This window comes from Rhipicephalus sanguineus, chromosome 3 (genome assembly GCF_013339695.2).
Source record: "Rhipicephalus sanguineus isolate Rsan-2018 chromosome 3, BIME_Rsan_1.4, whole genome shotgun sequence".
In the NCBI taxonomy this organism is placed as follows: domain Eukaryota; kingdom Metazoa; phylum Arthropoda; class Arachnida; order Ixodida; family Ixodidae; genus Rhipicephalus; species Rhipicephalus sanguineus.
This window is the reverse complement of record NC_051178.1, coordinates 213,919,233-213,940,207: the sequence shown is the minus strand read 5'-3', so window position 1 is coordinate 213,940,207 and position 20,975 is coordinate 213,919,233. Positions and strand designations below refer to the sequence as shown.

Below are 20,975 nucleotides of genomic sequence, written 5' to 3'. Positions count from 1 at the left end.
ACATCCCATTACTCAAAAGAAAGTTGGGAAGCGACACGGAGCTGAGATGGTGTTTTCGGCTCCTATAAAACTTGCAGGGTTGTGCTCGCCCATAGGTAGAAGCTGAAACAGGGTGCAAGGGTGCAGGAAAAAGCATAGTAATTCATATGTACACTGCAGTGTTGCCGTAGTGAATAAGTGTAAGAGATAACTTTATTTTGTGGTAAAGGCTATGTGGTATAGACTGGCAGATGTGTGAATGTGTGAGCATGAGTTGTCAGTAATATATAAAACAAGCAGGCACCTTCCCACCAGCCGCTCCAAATGCAAGTGTGAGCCAATCCTGAAGGATGTAAAGATATTGAGTCAATGCTGCGAAGGGAATTCGTGAAGCTTATCGCATAAGAAAAAAGGGTGCCGACTGTGTCAGTGAATCGTCAATCTTTTTGCATAACAATGAAATGGGGTTTATCGATGAGCGCTGTTAGGATGCTGTTTTTAGGAGATTTTAGGAAGTAATGCTTCGTTGAGGCGTGCATGCTCGGTGATGGTCTCTGTCGAATGTACTTATAAGTGGACTGTGTGGAATAAAAGTTGGTTGCAAGTCTGCGCTTGTGTGTTTGTCTGGTTTTACATGTGTGTCAGGTTGCGCAGGTTATTCTCTTTTTTAAGAGCCGTGTGAAAAGCAAAATTTTGGGTTTTGCAGAAAAGCAGAATTTTTATGAGTTTTGAAGACATCCGGACGGTTGCTCGCGCGTGTGTGTGAGTGCAGACGATGCAGCACTGTGTGCGTCACAGCTTTGTGGGCGCACATGTTCAAGCTCTCTACACAGTAACGTCACCGTCCAACTTGGCGCCCAGAAACTGAAACCGAAAGTCGTTCATATAAATAAGGCAATATCAAATTATTTATCGAGAATACATGAATCTTCGAGCATGTATCATGCTCCCTAGAGCAATAAGAAACATTTGCAACAAAGAACGCGCAAGCCACAAATTTGATGGCAGCATCCCTTTAATTTGTTTTGCTGGACAGCCTGATTTTTCGTACGATTTCGCGGTCCCTAAGGAGTCCTGAAAAATCAGACGTTGACTGTATTCATCTTCCGGAAGTTCGAATACTTCGAATAGTGAAATTTTGGTGTGAATCAAATCAAATAGCAAACACTACTCGAAAAATATTCGAAAGTTCGAATATTCGCACATCCCTACTTTTTTTAAGATGCACCAACTCGCCCAACAACAACTTCTTCTAAATAAAGTCAGCTATGCACCCGGTGGACACATAGACTGTGATCCCCATTCCTGCATTCCTCACCTTCATCGTTAGTATGATGTTGTTTTAACACTTTCGTGACCGCGGAAAAATCGGTTGTTTTTGGGTAATGCTGGAAATTATTTTTTCTGGCCACAGAAATTGATTGATGCTAAAGTATAGGGTATCAAATGATAGAGGAAAAATTGGTCTTTCTAACAGTATTAATTTCAAACAACAGATTTATTTTTAATATTAATCAAAAAATATGAAACAAAGAAAAATGAATCAAAAAGAAAAAAAACCATGAAAACATCAATGGTACTCTGCACAGGATAAACATAAAAAAAAAATCGAAATATACGTTTTGAACGAAAAGCACTTAAAGAATAAAAGTGCAAATATAAGCTCTGTAAGTACAAAGATTATTTACATACATACAAAAATATATCTACTAATGCCTGTCATACCACAGCGCGAAGGCAGTTTCTCGAAGCGGTGAAACAAAGGTTGGCTCCCTGTGCGTTGGCTTTTCGAAAATATGCATCCCCGCATACTTATTTGTGTGGTTGGATGTCTCTCTCACGACTTCTGCAGTGAAAAACAACACGAAAAAGTCACCGCACGGCACTCCGGAGTGCTAGGTCAAGGTCCACTACGCGCCTTCTTTGCAGAGAAAACTCCACTCCTTCTGCAGCCAGCGCTAAATGCTCCAGCCCGAACGAAGTTGACACCTTGCAGATAAGAGCTGTGACCTTTAGCACGCACCGGATACGTTTACATCAACGCGCGGCAGCGATAAAACGACCTGTAGAGAGAGCAATCTTACTGGTGGATGCCTGCTGATGTTCCGGGGCGGTTTGACGCACTATAGCCGTCCGTACTGAAGTTTGACGAACCGAAGTCGTCTTCCGTGTCTATGCTGCAACCTCCATCCAGAGAGTGACGCTCAGATTCATCGGAATCCATCAAAATTCGCCGTTTTCATGGAGCACCCGCAAGCGACGTCGACGCCATAACCGAAACCATTAGCGCTCACCTCCCCGACAGTGAACGAGCTTTAAAAATCTCCCCGCGGCAAGGAAAAGAAACTCACCAGCGAAAGTGATCAAAAACACGCTCTTTTACCCTTTGGATGGCATTTGGTGTCCAGAAGCACTCAGGGAACTCCGAGATTTGAACTTGAAGGTCATCGTTACCATACTAACGATGGGAATAGGCACGGTCACTAAAGTGTTAACATGTCGCCTCACCACACTAATGCGTAACAGTTACATACAAGCTGCTAACCACAGTCAGCAGCAACGAAGTTTATGCTCAACCCTGGCCACTTTGTAAATGTCACCGTCATCCAGCCAACAGCTTTAGTCTCTTTACCACATCACAGCAACGTGGAAGTTTTAAAATCTACTGTTACAGCCAGGCCGTCATTTTTACCATTTACCATATTTACCTGCTTCATGCATTTTTTTCATGCATTCATGCATTTTTTTTTTGTGAGCTTAAGGCTTCGGAAAGGAGGTGCACAAATCACACGGAGATTTCACAAACACATGTGAAACAACAAGCAATATATAGTACTAAGGCAGATTATGGATTAAAAAGATAATGTATCATAGCAACAACGAAGGATACTTCTTTATTTATAAACAGAACACGTACTTGCACCAGCAATATCCAGTCATGGTCTAGTCAAAGTCACTGGTTGAGAAGTCCGTCTCGAAATCGACGCCAGGGCTGCTGTCACCAGCCTCCCAAAGTGCATCGTTCACAGTTCCGTCGAGCGTGCTCATCAGCCCCGTTTTCTTGAAATTCTTCGCTACAATGCTGGACGAAGCCGAATCCAATGCTGCGAGTATCCATTCATTGGTGGTCTCTTTATTTTTTCCTGCGGGAGTAGGCCCATCCTTTCCACTGGCCATCCATTCGACGTACGTCTTGAGCACATAGTCCTAAAGGGTTTATTTCACGAGATATCCAAAGGCTGCAGAACAAATGTTGGGCTGCCCTGAATAACAGCCAGATTGGTCCTAATGTCCCGCAATGTCCAAGTGTTGAGCATAAACAGCGATGGCAGTCGCAGTGAAGCCTCTGGTCGCTTACCCCAGACAGTGTCAATGCTTCACTCATCCAAGGGACTATGCACTGGCTACCCATTTCATCTATAACTGCAGGTCACGGCCATCCAATCTGCTTGTTCGCATGTGCGGCTGGCTCGAGCGGAACGGGGAGCGCCAAATATGTGGGTAAACCTTTTTCTCACAAACCTGGTTAAATTCAGGGGTGTGTGAATTATGCACGTAACTACAGCATATAATTCTCTCTTTCAAGTTCAACAATGGTATTACACAAAATATGCTAGCTAATAGCGCAGCTATTCACAACAAATAACCTTCAAACTAGGGATGAGCCAATAGTAATTTTGACGTTCAAAGCAAATTTGAAGCGAATAGTGATTTGGTCGAATGATTTCAAGACGAATAGTTCAAATAGCACATACCACATATTATTAAGAAAAATGAGTGTTTTTATCATTACCCAACTAATTTGCACAAAATTTTTAAGAACTGGAACTAAGCATGTGTGAATGTCACTTTTTGGCTCAAAGTGGAAGCCACTTTGAAAAAAGTCACAGTTTTGCCTCAAGGGTGAAGCAGTGAATGTGATAGCAAAAAATTGGAATGTCACAGGAAGATCGGTGAGCAGCTAGAACTTTGCTGCGCGCTGCTCAAGCACAAAGGACGCAGGAAAAGAAAACACACAAGGCGAGTGCGAACTAACAACTGTCACAGCTCGACACTTGTAGCGCGCTGCTCAAACCCAAAGAACGATGCACGAAAAGAATGCACAGGTATATACATAGGACGAGCGCGAAATGTCACAGACGTTACTTCAACTAGCCCCTGCTTTGGCTCTTCTAGCTAGCAGCTCACTCCTTTCGCAAACGCGGCAGCTGCAGCGACCAAAGTGACCTTCGTGCAGTCTATAGCTTCAATGCAAACTTTGCGGTGAAAGCACAAGACGTACAAAACTACCTTCAAGAGATAATAGGGACTTTCAGCTTGTAACGTATACTTTACGTTACCGTGTTACCGGATACCGGATGGAATCTGCGCATACGCGAACCTTTAGGGAACGTAAACTACTTGCCGGATAGGCTTTACGTTTACGACGAATCCACCTTCATTCGTGGCTACTTGTGATATCCACTTTGCGGAGACTCCAGCCACTGAGTCAAAATAAACCAAAGTGCGAGCGCCACTTACGATCACCTTGTTTCAGCCGGATTACCGAGGCTAGAGCGACCTAGAATACCGAATCCATAAACATGAGAAGCCCAAAGCCTCTGACAGGCTGGATAGGTGGCGCCATCCAACGGGACCACGGTGAACCAGGCAAGCACAAAATTGTTATTGCAGAAACATCGGGCATTCTACTTCCAATGTAAATGCCTTGCAGCAGCATAATTACGAATGTGTTGCCTTTTCAATCATTTTTCCCTCAAAAACACTAAGCGAAAACAAACGTGTCCATGACTGTGGTTGCACGAAGCTTCACAAGATGTCGACACCATCGTACGGTAACCCAGTATTGTTACACCCCTTTTGCGTATACCGGGATACTGCACATGCTAAAAACCTCTATTATGATTTTGCCGCAGCGTAATTTAATATTATCTAAATTAAATGCAGTTTAAATGCAGTTATCATCCCCATTTAGTGGTTTGCACAAATGTGAAGGTATACGTTTACGTACGTACGTAAACGTTTACGTGTGGCGAGCTAAAACTTTTTTAAAACATGCGTTCCGGTAACACGGTAAACGCAATCCGGTATTCCGGTGACACGGTAACGTTAAAAGATATTACAAGCTAAAAGTCCCTAATCGTGCGAGCACGGTCGACCACACCCTGTATGTCAGAGTACAAGTTGGAGGCGCACATCCCAACTCCGGTGAAACACTAGTTTTAGAATTGGGACATATTCGGGACATGACGGCGACTGCAAAAACCTGCCGAGAGTGTCCATATAATTGCTATCGTAATAATAAAAGCAAGATTTGTACAGCAGTACTATGCAAGTTTTAACTGTAACAATATGTTACGTTTAAAAAATTACTATACTAAGTGCATATAAGCCCATACAATATGCTTTTCAACCTTAAAAAAATAATTAATCGAGGTGAAGGTGATATGTACTGCACGAGATGAGGGAGTGAGGAGTGCGCGTGTGTTGGGTGCGGGCCTCGAAGGCTGTGTGTGGTTGATGGCGGAGGAACAAGATGGTGCGAGTGATGGGTGAACAGCGAGGGCGCGCATGGGAATATGGAAGGAAGGAGATGGGGTACGAGACGGGGGGCCGGACGTGTTGTATATGAGGCGTGGAGAATAAAGGGTGTGTAGTGAACGTGGTTGTGGATCATCAAGTATATCGTCGAGTCTGACAAGTGGGGGCAACAGAGATGGACGTGGTGAATGTGCCAGAGGAGCTGCTTCAACATCTGCTGGGGCACACAAATGGCTCCGCCATACAGCGTGAGCAAATCACGGCGGCCGTCAGACAAAGACACCTGACAGCCGAGCCCATGCCTGCAGGCCCCAGGACGGCGGCAGCATTCCAATCGACAGGTGACTGTGCTCCGCAGGAAGTCAACCCCCGAGGTTTATTACTCTTTGCCACTGAAGGAGCTTTGTGGGGAGTTGAGCGATTGCATTGATTGTCATGGCTGTGTCCGTTTTCAGGATTCGTGTGGAATTAAGTATGTTTTAGAACTTTTAAATTTTTATCTTGAGAACGCATTCATTAGGCACAATGATAACCTTTTTATTCAAAAAGAAGTATGTATAGGCTCTTGTCTAGCCTTAATTCCAAGTGACATCCTTCTAGCTACCATAAAAACCCTCGTATAGCTCGGACCCGCACATAGTCTGAAGTGTATTTTGGAGATAGCAAATGTGAAAAAAAAGGTTTTCACCCAAATATAGCCCGAGGAAGACAGAAACTGAATACGTTTATTTACACATTTATTTATCGTCGTCTAACGCATTTTCTTCTGAAACTCCTTTGTCACAGATGTCCTCCTACTGCACCTCATCTTCAGTACCATCAAGGGCATTCGAAATTGCGCACTTCTTGAAGGCACGACGAACGAGCGCCTCGGGAATGCAAGCCTCGGCGATCCATGTGCACAACGGGCAAGGCCCGTTTCAGCCGTCTGGCAGGGGTCTTTTCCAGCTCTCCGGACTTCATCCACTCCATATACAGGTGCTTGATGCCGTCCTTAAAGGGGTACTGACACGAATATTTTCAGTTGTCGTTTTTTTGCGTCAAATGAAAGGTCAAGCCCCCAAGAACCTAGAAAAGGTAGTGCTAAGCACGACTGCGCCCTGGAAAAGTAATTACAGCATGTTTTTAAAAGCTAGTTTCAGTTCCTACTGTACCCTGACGTCACAACACGATATGAGCTTCTCGTCACGTGCTCGCACAATATATAGTGACGTTTCCACGGCCGCTCCGCGCCGTGGCTCCGTTGGTGACGTACAAGCGGCCATTTTGGAAGTTGTGATGACGCACAAGCGGCCATCTTGGAAGTTTTGGTACCTGACGTCAAGCTAGTGTCGATGTCAGTAGGTGCGCCATGGAAAAATTGACGTTAATATCAAATTTAAATATCTTATCAGCATTTGCTGAGCTTCACACTTGCTCAGAGCCGTCTCTGCATGCAGGAGGTTGGTATGGCAGAGTAAACTTGCCTTCAAAAAAAGGTGTCAGTACCCCTTTAAATGGTTTATTGTGCACACACCATGCGGCTGCAGCTGGGATGACGACGAGCTTGGCACACACAGCAGTAGCTTTACGGAGGTGACACCGAAACGCATCGGGACCCAGTAGTGCTCCGTTGCTGCCAAACGAATTGTGCCCGTTCAACGTTGGAAAACGCTCCATTTTTCGGCCCCCTTCTTCTCAGGCCGCTGCACACAACGAGGGCTTCCTTCTGTTTCCCCCAACCGTGAATGCCTCGCTCGTTTACGCTCAACTGTCACCCCACATCACCTTTCTTTTAAAGGCAGCTGAATACTGCTGTCGTGCTCCTGACGTGGCGTAAAATCGTGGCTATCTTGAAGTGTGCCAAGCACTTGCAATGGCGACTGTTGCCAGTACAGCGCCTCCTCTATTTGTTTCGCTGGCAAGTAGGACTAGCGCTACATAATGCAGAAGCCTGATGATGATGATAGCACCGCGCAATACCGAAACCGAAACTGTGAATTCCGGCTGAAAATTCTTGGGATCCACATAGAGTATGGGGCAGAAATTCCACACAATAAAATCTAGAAAAAACCCTCGGACTATACACGGGTTTTTACAGTAATTATGACAGCCCTTGAATCGCCTTCAGCTGACTAGTAATAGGAAGGTTGCGGGCTCAGATACCACCTACGAAAAGGGGTTTGTCCACTTTAATGCATTTCAATTTACATCATAATCACTATGCTACCGTGAAAGACAGCAACTAATGTCCTTTAATGGACAACAATTCAAGCTTTCCTTGGCATAATTGTTTGTTGGATTCATTTTGTTGTGTCTAACATAGTATTGAAGTAGCATTAGGCCATGTGGCCATTAGGCCTCTCTGTAGCACGATTCATGATTTCAAGGCTAGAATTGCAAAAAGGCCAGCAATCTAATCGTACGAACCCTGTTGACCCCAGAAGCTCAAATAGAGTCAACTGCCGATTTTTCGGACGCCCGATTTTCCGGATATGCTCGAAAATTCGGACGCTTTCGTGGCACCGTCACCAGCCCCATAGACGTCAATGTATTAGAACGTCCGAAATTTCGGACGCTGAAACTCTTCAACGTCCGATTTTTCGGACTTTCTGCCCAAATTGCTGGTCTGAAAAGCAATAATTGAAGCCCCCACCTCTGCTGCGTCTATCATGTCGTAGGTTCGAACCAGCGCTTTTGCGAGTTTATCTGTTTGCGACAATAGCACAGTCCGAAAGTCAGCTTTGCCGCAATGCTGCAATGCCGTAGCGTTATGGGGTGAAGCTGACCAGAAAATCGAAGAGGCCGCTATCACGGCTCCGTGCGGCGATGTCTTTACGGATAAGCAGCGGAAATGCACGGAGGCGTGATGGCGGTAGGTGGCAAACGCGTCAGAACGGCTCAATCGCTGACAACTCTTACGATAAACATCTTCAGTTAACTGCTCGGTAGTGCATGCGGCCTAGTGCAGTTGCATGCATACTGCACGCATTTAATAGGAGAGAACCCAAATGCACCGCGCCGCTGTTTATGCTGCCTCTTTGTGCAAGACCGCTAAGTGCGCCGCACAGATGCGTTGCCTTCACGAATGAAACCAGCTCGCCATTGCCGCGCCCGTGTGCGGTCAAGAATGGAGTGGGCATCACGAACACTTTCATGACAAATGCATGCGTACGGTACAGTGACGGCGTCAGCTTAGTTGGCGATGTGCTGCACACAACTAGAAATGATCGGCTTCATACGGCAGCAAACTGCGTATCGGCGGAGATTCGGCGACGCATGCGCACGCGCATTGGGGAAAGCCGGACGAGCCGTCCGCTGTTCTGCGTCATCGTTTCGAAACGCTCCATGCGAGAGAGCCGTAATCTATTCCGCGTTTAGCTGGTATCAGCGGTGTTCATTACGAGACGCAAATTTGCAAGTAAGTGGCAGTTGGCACGTAGTTAAGCGGGGTTCGCGGCAGGTACCGAATGTATTTGTGAGAGCCTGGGCGCACACCAAAATGCCTGATAAGTGTGCTGGGAGGCATTAAAGCTATTTCGGACGTGGTTGTGGCGATTTGACCGCTTGAGCAGAATAAAAAAGCATAAATTCGTTTTTTCGGACTGCCCGCTTTTTCAGACAATTTCGCGGTCCCTAGGGAGTCCGAAAAATTGGACGTTGACTGTATATTGGCCCTCTGTTCCTTCAGGGCAGCGGTGAAACTTTGTTGTGTCAAAAAAGGTGCATAAATATGCCTCCTGATAAGAGCAAAAATATGTGGTGTGTCATGGGCACAATGTTCTATCAATTTAAGTACTTCATTTTGTTGAGAAAATTATTGTACTGAAGTTCATTATGTTGAGGTTGAACAAACAAGAAAATAAAGTGTGATCCGTTGTTGCATACCAAAATAGTGGCCCATGCCAAATGCAACAGCAGCAACCGCCACAAGAGCAGCCATGGCTGTAAGAGCCCAGTTGAGCCGAGTGTTTGGCACGTGCTTGTAACGGCGCACTCCAGACCGCATCTCCAGTCCTGATGGCAAAGAGGCATCAGATGCCACAGAAGCTGCATCCATCCAATCCGAGCCACATGGTACCTCCTGGTTGCCATAGGAGCTTGCAGTACCTGCTGTATACAGAAATACAGTGACCTCAGAGGCTGGACTGAAAAAGTCATAAGTGCAGAATTCCCAATGTGACTCAGGCTATGGAGACGCTGTAGTGGAGGCCTACGGATAATTTTGACTACATGGTGTTTTTTAACATGCACAGCCATTGCACGGTACACAGGCTTCTAGCATTTTGCCTCCATTGAAACGTGACCGTCGTGGCCAAAATCGAACCCACATATTTTGGGTCAGAAGCCGAGCACTGTAACCACTGCACCATCGCAACAGCCTTGGACTCAGAATTATATAATGAAGGCAACACCCTTACATCTTTCATATGGTGCAATACCACTGGTCCCAATGCTCTTGCATCAGTGCCCGAATGAGAGAAACACAAAGGAAGGCAATATTACAGGTATGTGTGATGACGCAGGAAATGTGTTGAACAATAATGTAGTCGATGTTACTAGAGGATGTCAGTCGGAAAACTTGTTCACATTTTGAGTTCACAAATGAACAAGGGCAAAAAACACAGCGCTGTGTCCGTGTCGTTTTTTTTCTCGTCCTGATTCATTTGTGTGCCAAAGTGAACATGAATTACTAACATGCCCAAGCATACATGAAAAACTTGATCTTGGACAAGTCGGCCACCTCAACCGACACCCTGGATGGGTTATGAGAGCCCCAACCCGTCACCCATTCGAGGTTGCAGCCGAGCATCAAAGTGAGACCAGGTCAGGTAGGACAGCAGAGGACGCAGCTTGTAGCGCAGGCTTGCAGACAAGCTCTTTCTACTGTAAACTGAAACCTCTCTATCGTTAGGAAGTGGAAATTGTAAAACCACCGCTCCTACATTATTAGCATCCCAGATGTGCTCTCCTTCAGAGCATCTGCTACTAATTACAGAGGACTCTCAGTACATAGAAATCTCTTAATTAAATGGAACAACTGCCCCTAATATGATTGGTTTCATACTTAAAGGGACACTAAAGAGAAACAATGAACTTGTTTAGATCAATAAATTAAGCTCTGAGAACTCTAACGTCATTAATTTCGCCATCATAGGTTTATTAATAGAGGAGAAAATCAAGTTCAGTTTCATTTTTAAGTTTCGCGCCGAAATCTCCCCGCGTGACGTCAGGGATTTCAAAGTGTACTTGTCATATTTTCGCGACATTGGCTCAGCAAAATTACCTCAAACTTGGTATGTTAAGTCTACGACCCCCTCAGAGGACAATGTACTTCATTTTTACCGATTAGGAATTGCGCAGTCCCTAGTAGGCGCCGTCAAAACATGCGACGTCACGGCGAATGGTGCGGAAACTTCAAGGTGGCGTCGCCACCCACATTTTGTTTTTGCGCGCTTTCTCGCTTACTAAGCGTCTTCTCGCAGCAAGCGGGGTGTTTTTGGTATCGTGAAAGAGTACAGTGAACTCCCGTTAAGATGAACTCGGTTAAGACAAATTCTCGCTTATGCGGAACAACAGAGAACCGTTTAATTGGTTTCCCATAGACTCAATGCAAAAAAAATTCGCTTAAGACGAACCGCCCAACTGTACTCCTCTGTTAAGACGAACTTTCGCGGTGATCGACAACGCTGGCGATTCTGCGAAACGAACACTGCAGTCTTGGTGCGGCATTCAGGCGACCGAGAAAAAGTAAGAAAAGAAAAAAAAAGCGCTCCCCGGAGCGAAGCAAATCGCAACTCCGAGGGCGCCAGATAAACGAAAAAGAACATTCAGCAGATAAAGCCGGTATCCCCTTCACCCCCAGCCTGTGGGTAGGCGAGGTGGGGGCTCTATCAGCAAAGAAAGCAACAAAAAGAGTAGGGGGATTTACAACTGGGACCCCCAAGCCAATTGTGTCCTTTTGCACTCCCCCTGCGGTCTTCAGTTTCCCAGCTGGAGTACAAAGGGGAACAGAAGAACACAAGAGCTTGGGGCCCCTCCGCAAGGGGAGTGAAGGAAAAAAAATAATGAAAAAGCGACAACGGGAACAAAAATTGTCTGTGCATTACAATTGAGTACGAAACCGAAACCACGTTTGCGGCGAACTCTCGTCAGAGGAATCAGGTGCATTGTCACCGCCATCACACAATGGCGGCCGAGCACATTTTGCGGTCAGTTCGCGTAGGACCTGTGTGCGTTGTATCTGTTTCAGGTGAAGTGCAAATTGTGATGAGCCATTTTGATTATGGAAGTGCACGACAAGGGAAGGCTATTTTGTACACCGAATATAGCGGCGTCGTGTCTTTTTCGTGTGCTCGAGGCTTGTGACCGTGAGTAGCGTAATGGGATATCTTCAGCTGCACGTCGATCAGGAAAAGTTACTACGGACCGAAAATGGGAAAATATCCGGACCTCGAAGAAAACCTTGCAGACTTTCTTAAGCAACTCAGCGTATCATGACTTTGTCAAGGCAACAGCACGCGACCGAGGCGTATCCAGTAAGTGATCTTTGAGCCAGCAAAACAGGCTCACAGAAGAAAAGGAACTGCCAGGACAACAAATTTACATTATTTGAACGAAAATTGTGCTCTCCCTCTCTCTCTTTTGTAATCGTCAACATAGGAGCGTGCTAGAGTTTTATCATTAAAACGTGGTAGCAGTATCTTCATGAATTTTTTTTTATTTTAGAACCCGCGAAATCAGGTGCTCGTACGATTCGTGTACTAAATACTTTGCTTGAAGACATAGTTTTTATCTAGATGAGCCAAATGAATGCTTTTTCTTGTCTTTTTGCCCCCATTGTAAGTACACTCCAGTCAGTGTTTTCAAGTAACATATTTGGATGCACTTGGCATGTTAGCATCTCTCTTTTTGGGGGCACTTCTGATAAGCTGAACCCCTGATAAGACGAATAGATGACCGCGGTCCCTTCGAGTTCGTCTTAACGGGAGTCCTACTGTACTTTACTAATTCGAGAAAAATCGTTTTGCTCTTTAGTGTCCCTTTAAGTACTGCACCCGTGTTCACCTCTCAGTAAATGGAACTCCTGCTATCTGGAACAGATTTTCCTAGTCTCTTTATGTTCCATTTAAAGAGATATTACTGTAGTTACTTTTACATTAAATGTGTTTCCATGTTGCTTGACGTAAAAGTGCATGATGTACTGACCTTAACTCATTCCATGACATGTATAGTATGCATCAGTTAAACAAAACTCTTTAAGTCAGTTAATTTTATCACAAAACACCCACATAACTTTATAGAGTTGGTAGCAGCGCTGCGGGCAACTGCAAACAGCTCTGAGAAAAACGATCAGCTACTTGCGTTGTTGCGGCAGTGCATTCACCAAAAATGCTTTCATTTGAAGTAAAGCACCCATTAGCTCCGACTGCTTTGGCTAGGAACTGATTATGCTCTTCAGAGCGTCCGGAATTGATTCTTTCGGCTTCGGGATCATGAAAAGCAGGCTCTGTGATATCCCGAAACAACTGGCGGCATTCTTTTCCTTGCCAACCACCATCGTTTCCTGAATAATCGAAATCACTTGCAAGATAATTTAGAGCTCGCTGCTTTGAGTCCTCCTACCTCTGTCGCTACTCCTGACTGTCACTTGATGTTCGGCAACAACAAAAACATGAAATGTGCTAGGGCAACTGCATGCACGCTTTGCTCTCCCCCCACTCTGTAGGAGAGAAGGAAAGCACTCTAGTTTTCCTTTGGCCTTAGCAAAAGCTTCAATTTATTGCCTTGATATTCTTTTGCAGCAGCACCGAAACTGTGTTATTACAGTCGAACCCGTTTATAACGAATTCGAAAGTGTCGCGAAAAATGGTCGTTATATCAGTAGTTCGTTGTATATGGACTCGGCCTTAAAAACGTGCGCTTAGTGGCCAAGCCGTTTTTTTTCTTTGTGCACTTTTATTAAAGTGCTAACAACCCCTTCGGTGACAAGCTAAGCCTTTTCGCGTCGTGAAGCGGTGCCCGCTGCGTGCTCACGAGTGAATTAACCGCCTTTGCAATGAGCTGACACTGTTTCACCAAAGCGTGGTACCGCGACGTGGAGCCGATCATCCCTGGCTAGTTGCGTGCAGCGCGTCGCCTACTCGGGTCGCGGAGTCACTGCCGGGCCGCTTGCTGTATGCCGTATGCGCGCGTTTGTACGTTCTTCGTGCTTGCTTCACTCCGGACCGTGCACGGGTGCGGCGACTGCAGCCCCTTCGTTCAACGCGGCGAAAACGCATTTTGCAAGCAACGCACACTCTACGTCTCCGCGATGCTCTCGCGGCCCTGCACGACGATGCGCGGCGCACTTCAGTTGTCACCTACTAGTCAAACACGCAGTATACGCTCGCTGTCAATGCATCGACGTTTCTCTGTGCCCGCGCCGCTCAACAACAGCGAGCTACTTTCGTTTCTACAAAGCGACGCGCACTTTAAAGCAGTCTCGCACGACGCGGTAGCGGCGAACTTGCAAACGGCAGCATGACTAAGCATGGCGCGCTCGTACCGCCGTCAATCCGCAGTGTACGGCGTACGCCACACGCGCAGGCGAGCAGATATATCTACAGATGACTGTGATAAGGTTGTCGGCTATAAGGCATAATGACACGTTCATCGACGGCCGCCACCTCGCCTTCGCTCTTGTTTGATGCTTATCCGCGAAGGCATCGCCGCAATCGCGCGGAAGTCGTAATCACCGATCGACCGGTCTCTGCCGTTACCGAAAAGACGGACGACTTTTCGCGGCACATTGTGGCGTCGACGAGTTTAGGCACGCAGTGAACCTTTTTGCGATGGAAAGTTATCGCGGTTATGCCTTCTTGCGTTCCAAGGCATTGTTTGGTTCATCGTAGGCAGGCGTAGCTGCAGAGAACGGCGTCAGGAAAGGTTACTGTGCGAAAGCTGACCGCAAGGCTTCATGCTGCCTACTATATTTTTTTCCTCACTGCCATTCTACCACTGAAGAAACGCCTGGAAAGTGAGCGACGTCGCTCGCAGCGTCCGAAATTTCCGTGCGGTGCTTGCCAATCTGGTTATCTCAGCCGCGAGTAAACTGGAGCGAAGCACGCGCGAGCGCGCGCCCTGTCACGCTTTAGAAGGCATGTTTTAACTTTTTTTCGCTTCGTATGCGCCGTATTTTTACCGCGACCGTGTCTGAAGTGTTCGTTGCAAAAGTAGGAGGCTTTGAAAAATGTTCGCTATATCTGGACGCAGCTTCAATGGTTAGCATAGGAAAATCGTAAGTGCACCCAAATATGGTTGTTATAACCGATAGATCGTTATATGTGGGATCGTTATAAGTGGGTTTGACTGTATATATTGAAATCACTGATAAATATCCATCATATATTGTGGTTAAGAAAATACACGACGAGAAATCATTGATGTTGCTAGGCAACGATTTGCAATCCCTTCAAGCCTCCATGTTCCCCTGTTCTGCTCACATGATCTTTAGCTGTATTTCATTCTCTGTAGTTCCACAAAAAGATGATATTTGAGATGTGACATACCAGATATCTCACTGAAGCCCATGAGTGACGCTGATGTATTTCCTATGGCAGAAGAGCTCAGTGATTCGATACTATGGTCGGTGTCATCATCAATAATGTCGATGTCACTGTCTCGGCTTCCAGCACTGGCATCCCTGTCCCCACCAAGTTCAGCATCCTGTTCCTTCTTGTTGTCCTCCTTGTCCATGGCCTTCTCCCGGCTGACGTTGGTGGCACTGCAATAACACAACTTGTTGTATGGTCATGCATCTATACTGGTGTTGTGTACAAGTTCTAATGTGAATGAAAATGACTATGAAAACAAACCAGACATTGAGTTCAGTTTATGCTAGCCAAACACATTATCAAACATGTCTGGTGATGAAATGGACACAGAACAGTGAAAGCTAGACGCTTGTTACTTGCTTTGCTTAGCACATTTTGTTTCTTTAAAAACATTAATTACCGCACTTATGAAGTGTCTTTCTTCTCGAGCTATTGTGAGAACCACCGCTTCCTTTCTTTCCCTCTGTGATCTCTCACACCACGAGTAGTGGCAAAATGCAAACATGGAGAATGTGGCAAGAAGATGGGAAAAAATCAAGAGGCACATATTTTGACAGAGATTAGGAGTAGACATAGATTGCTGCAATTCAGTCGGTCTTTGGCAGCAATTATAGTGAACAGGGTCCAGTGGCACAAACAGCGAGGTCCCACCGAGCCACTTTTGTACTGATGCCAAGAGGTGTCACCAATGCAACGTTTATTAGGTGCAGCAGCTTGCATTTGTCGACAAAAATGGCCTATATGTGTGTTCTGCAACTCTCACATTGATGCATGTGGTCAATTATATCCTTGGCCTTGGTAACTGCACGCTAATTATTACTAGCATGCATTTTCAATGAAAACCCATGCACAATGTCGAACCGCACAAATATATTGGGTACTTCGGACTTGCACAATAATTTCTTCCCTGCTAATGCTCCACAAAGTGCAATGCTAATCGCCTGTGATGAGTGAGGTGCGCGGTCAAAAAATCACGAATTTGTGTTGGCTGCCATGTTCCTAGTGATCTCCTAGCAAACCTTTTCAACAGAAGGAAGGAGCACCTCCTCTATGGACTTGCACGGGAGTACAAAGGCTGATATCCTTGCCTTGGTTATGCATTTTAGGGGAGGACACGCACATTTGAAACATCCCAGAGGGACTATGGGAGCACTCAGGGGGACATTGCTGAAGAGAGTTGTCAATGCAGTGATGCTGTATCTTTGTGTGCTCACATAGCTACGTTAAGGTGAAAACCCTGCTGGCTCCCGCCTCTCTCTGAAACCGGAACTACAACTGGGTGCTATAAAAACGTATCTGAATAATTGACCATTGCGCCCTCGAGCAGACAAGGTTTTCAACCCTAATAAGCGGGCCGTTTGCTACTAATTGCAACAGAAGAAACAAGATGTGAAATATTTGTGCCAGTACTCCTTTAACATGAGTGAGCAAACGGAGACAAGTGCAGTTCAAAGAAGATAAAAAATAATATGTAGATGTTACACTAGCCACATGCCTAGCATTCTAGGCTGCGCAATGAGGCTGCAGCTCGTGAAGCTGGGAAGATGTAAATTAATTAACAAGGTACATCGTGTCCAGTGTTTTGTTTGTTTAGAAAGACATAATATTCAAATTATTATTTTTTTACCTCTTGGCAAGATCATAAGGGTTGACCTATTCAGGTTCAACCTATTTTCCTACCATTCAGGTTCAACCTATTTTCGAGTACCAAGGATAATTTTTTACTTTTCAGTAGAGCTGTGCGAATAGCAAAAGTCTGGGTGCGAAGCGAATTCGAATACTGAAGTGTCAGTGCAAATAAAATTGAATATTTTTCGTATACTTCTAGAATATTTTTTGAATACTTCGAAGCGAAATTGCAGAAAAAAAATTGGAGAGGATTCCTTAGCATATTCTTATGAGATAACAACATGAAAGTGTGTCTTTTCGCTAGGTTGATAGCTCTGGCAGGGTGGTGTTTCATAGTTGTCTTATGAAGAATGAGGCAATGTAGAGGCCGAATTCTATTTACGTACATGATTTGGTGCAACCAAAGTGTTGCCGACAACACTTTACGCGTGATAGGCAAAGATGCCATTTCCTCAGCCTCTCCTCCTCTTTCAACTTCTGTGGAAGCCCAACTGATGTGGTGGACAAGGGTGTGCTCCCTTGAAGTGCGGATTTTTATATCTGCCTTGTAGACGTCGATATATAAGAACATCTGAAATTTTGGATGCTAAAAAGCTTCAGCGTCCGATTTTGTGGACTTCCTGCCCTAATTTCAGGCCCAAAACAGCATTAATTGAGCCCCCAACTCTGCCACATCTTTCATTTCCATGTTGGAACCAGCATTTCCTTGAGTTATTACATTTGTGACCGTAGTGGTGCTTGAAAAGCAGCTTTGCCGCCATACGGAAGTGTGATGAGGTGAAACATATTGAAAATCTAGGGACCACTTCCAATCAGACGTTGACTGTGTCTTGGCAAAGTTCGACCGTAACAGCTTGAAAGGCAGCTCTGCCGCAATACGAGTGTAATGAAGCGAAGCATATTGAAAATCTGAAGGGGTCACTTTCAATCGGACGTTGACTGCATTTGTTTTTGGGAAGTTCGAATAGTAAAATTCCAGTGCGAATCGAATCGAATAGCAAACACTATTAGAAAAATATTCGAAATTTCGAATATTCGCACACCCCTACTTTTCAGTAAATGCTCGCTTTAATGGGACAGTAGTTACATAATTACAATGAGTTCTATTTTTTTTTCTTTGACATGAATATGCCTGCGCATACATACACCATTTCTCATAACATTCACTATCACTTGTGTTGCCACTCATGCTTATCCACTGGATTTCACAATCGGAGCACACCACTCTCAAAACACCAAAAAGAAATGAAGTGCAGAATTAGTGACCCGATGTGATACTTGTTGACAGCATGCTGCTTTTTCATCCACTTCTTACTTTCAATATGAACAAGAACAAAAATAATGATGCTGTATGAAAAAAAAAGCCAGAAAAAAAACTAACTTTCCTACAACTTTCTTGGCTTCAGTTTTTTGTAAACTGCGCAATGAATTCTGTTTCTTTTCATTTTTCTTGTATAAAATCGCATCTATGGCACATTCAACAGGTTGTTTTCAAGCGCTCCGGAGAGTCTGAATAATTCATGTAAAATAGCAGATAAGCATTACAACTAAAATCGTCGGGCCAATACACAATAAGGAAGGAGGAACATGACTTGCATAGCTGCTTGTCTTCGTTGTAGAGCTTTGAAGCCATCGAATTCACCACTTTCAACCCCAGTCAGTGCGCGTTCAAGCAACCACCTGAATGTGCCATAAGTGTTTTTGCCCGATTCAAAAAAGCGGTTTAAAAGGTTCATTCCTCACTTTTCATCTAATGGCAAATCTTCGACACGGTTTCCTTCTTCCACTCTTGAGGCTGGAGCATCCTGCAACATACAACCTCATATCATTTACTCGTAAAGCAGTTACAACAGGGTGGCTAGCATTTTATGGCATTATGCGCTGCCAATGCTAATACCTTCCTACTTCTGTTAACGTGCTCCTATAGACTCGTTTTCCTCTTTATTAAATTATGCCTGCCTTGTACGGTCAACAACAACTGTAAACGTTAGCTTTCTTGCGAAAGAAAGCTTTGCGTCTAGCATGTAGAGTGCCATATCGCTGCCACACAGCAGAATTATTTTAAAAGCACTGCATCATTCAGGTTGCATGCATACATGATTACAAACTATGTTGTCTATATAAGCTTGGTTTAATAAAAAATAATGATACCATTACAAGAACAGCAAGGTTAGAGAAAAACTTCCCTGCCTATAGTGTACGTCAACCTGAAGTATGGTATATATTGAAATGCAGAACAAATTACGGAAATCATATAATAAAATTTCAACTGCCAACACTTCTAAACCACATAATAAAGGAACATAACATTAACATATCTAGAATATCACCAAAAAAACTGATTAGTGCTCGTGTAATGATGTGATGTGACACTACATTTTTTTTCTATGCCTGCATTGTAATCTCTCTCTCTTTTCTTTTTTTTTTTTAAACCCATTCTGAAACTCATATCTTTCTCTCAGTAGGTTGTATTTGGCCGCACGCCTCTTTGCTCTCCCATCGGGGTTCGTCAAGCTGTTACAACAGCTTTCACCTGCCCTCCTCATGACACACTATTGCTGCGGAATAAAATTTCGATTTTCCTACTGACTGTAGTTTAGTGGTAAAAAGATCTCCCTAATAATATAACTTGTGGATGTCTCACTGCAGATAAGCAAACTTGGCCCTCCTCGACATTTTGCAATAGCCCTTTTTGTTGCATCACACTGACCTTTATGCTGTCATATCTTTGCAGCCACCAGCTGTTTTTGACTGTACAAAAAGGTTTTAATTTGCGTTGTACACAGTAAGCCTGTTTGTTCGGCTTTTAACACATACACACTTGATACGGAACATTTGTAACCATATCCTTCTTTTTTTACTGATCGATGTAACCCCTCCCACCCCCCTTATGTAACAGTTTGACAGAGGCCCTCAAGGGAAAATAAATAATTATGATGAATTGCAGCTATAACTTGGGCTCACATGACATGCCATTAAAGGGGCCCTGCAACGTTTTTTCGCCTGCATTCTGCAGCGCTGAAGTGTGTGTAGTGCTAGATACTGAGATGAACGCAAAAAGAATGATCTAAATTAGTGTGTCGCACCAATGTGTGTGTCGCATTCTCCTGTATTTCGTCCCTGAAGTTTGCGCTATTTAGCTGTTCAAATCTAAATTGGTGCACGGTAATGGAAGTTATTAGTCTTCAAACTTTAAAACCCCAGCAGGCTACAAGACAAAACGCTCCCTTTCGCATTTCACTCTCCCACTGACGTCAGAGGCTGGTTCCAATGACCTTCTACAGAGACCTACCGGAAGACTCGCCTCGTGGTGGCTGTTGTGCACCCAGCGTCGTTTCGCAATCTTTTTCAAATTTTCATATTTAAAAACAGAAATCATCTTGTATCTGAGGAAGTATAGAGAGTACTTTTATCATTCTCAGCACACAATAGTGTCGGCTAGCTGGGACTAAATGAATATTACGTGAGACTTGTCGCATCAAACCAATCGAACACCCAGCCAATGTCGTCACTCCCACTAGACGAAACGTCACTTTGATCACAAAAATAGCCGTAGGGTGTCACCCTAGTCTGAAACCAAACCAATGTGGTTTTTCCGTTTAAATAAAACTATAATAGCTTCATTTTTCGCATTGCCACTTGCACAACGATATCGGTGCATTCCACAGTTAAAGAGGAAGTGATGAAAACGATATGCTTAATTTGTGCTGCAGAGCATTTTAAGATTGTGAATTATGGAATCCTAAGAACTATACAGCCTTCACCACCTTGAGTTGCTGGCAGTTCATGGAAAAACCCTTCGGTAAAAAAAAGCTTCGCTAGGTTTTCTTTCTTCTCCTGCTCCTCCTCCCCCCACCTTTAGCCATTCAGTATCGGGATATACAATTTTTAACTGCGAAGCTGTTCTGGCTCGGTGTAACATGTTGTGACCCAAAACTATCATCATCAAGAACCAGCACGCGCTCTCTTCTTTTTCACCTTCTGCTTCGCTCCCGGAACGCGTGTGCCGATTTCTCCAGTGTGGCCTGTAATAACCCTGATGGGTGAGAGAGAGACAGAAGGAAAGATATAAAGAGAGAAAAAAATTCTCATTGCTTATTCAGGACAGATCTATGAATTAACCTATAGACTTCCGAGATCAGTCTTAATGCGATTAGGAAATTAAAACAAGGTCTTTGTGAAACCTATATCAGCTTTTTAATCCCGAAAAACTGGCAGGATGAATTCTGGTTCTCGCAGCAGGTCAAACCA

At 44.6% G+C, this 20,975-nt stretch overlaps 1 protein-coding gene across 1 annotated transcript in view; it reads right to left on the bottom strand.

Moving 5' to 3' along the window:
• Window positions 1-20,975, bottom strand: part of LOC119388274 (uncharacterized) — a 64,144-nt gene that overhangs the window by 41,497 nt on the left and 1,672 nt on the right. Inside the window, exons 3-5 of the mRNA XM_037655957.1 lie at window positions 18,468-18,529; window positions 15,051-15,265; window positions 9,388-9,612 (exon numbers count right to left, since the gene is read on the bottom strand). Coding sequence (XP_037511885.1) covers window positions 9,388-9,612; window positions 15,051-15,265; window positions 18,468-18,529 — 502 coding nt within the window. The remainder of the gene's footprint in view (window positions 1-9,387; window positions 9,613-15,050; window positions 15,266-18,467; window positions 18,530-20,975) is intronic.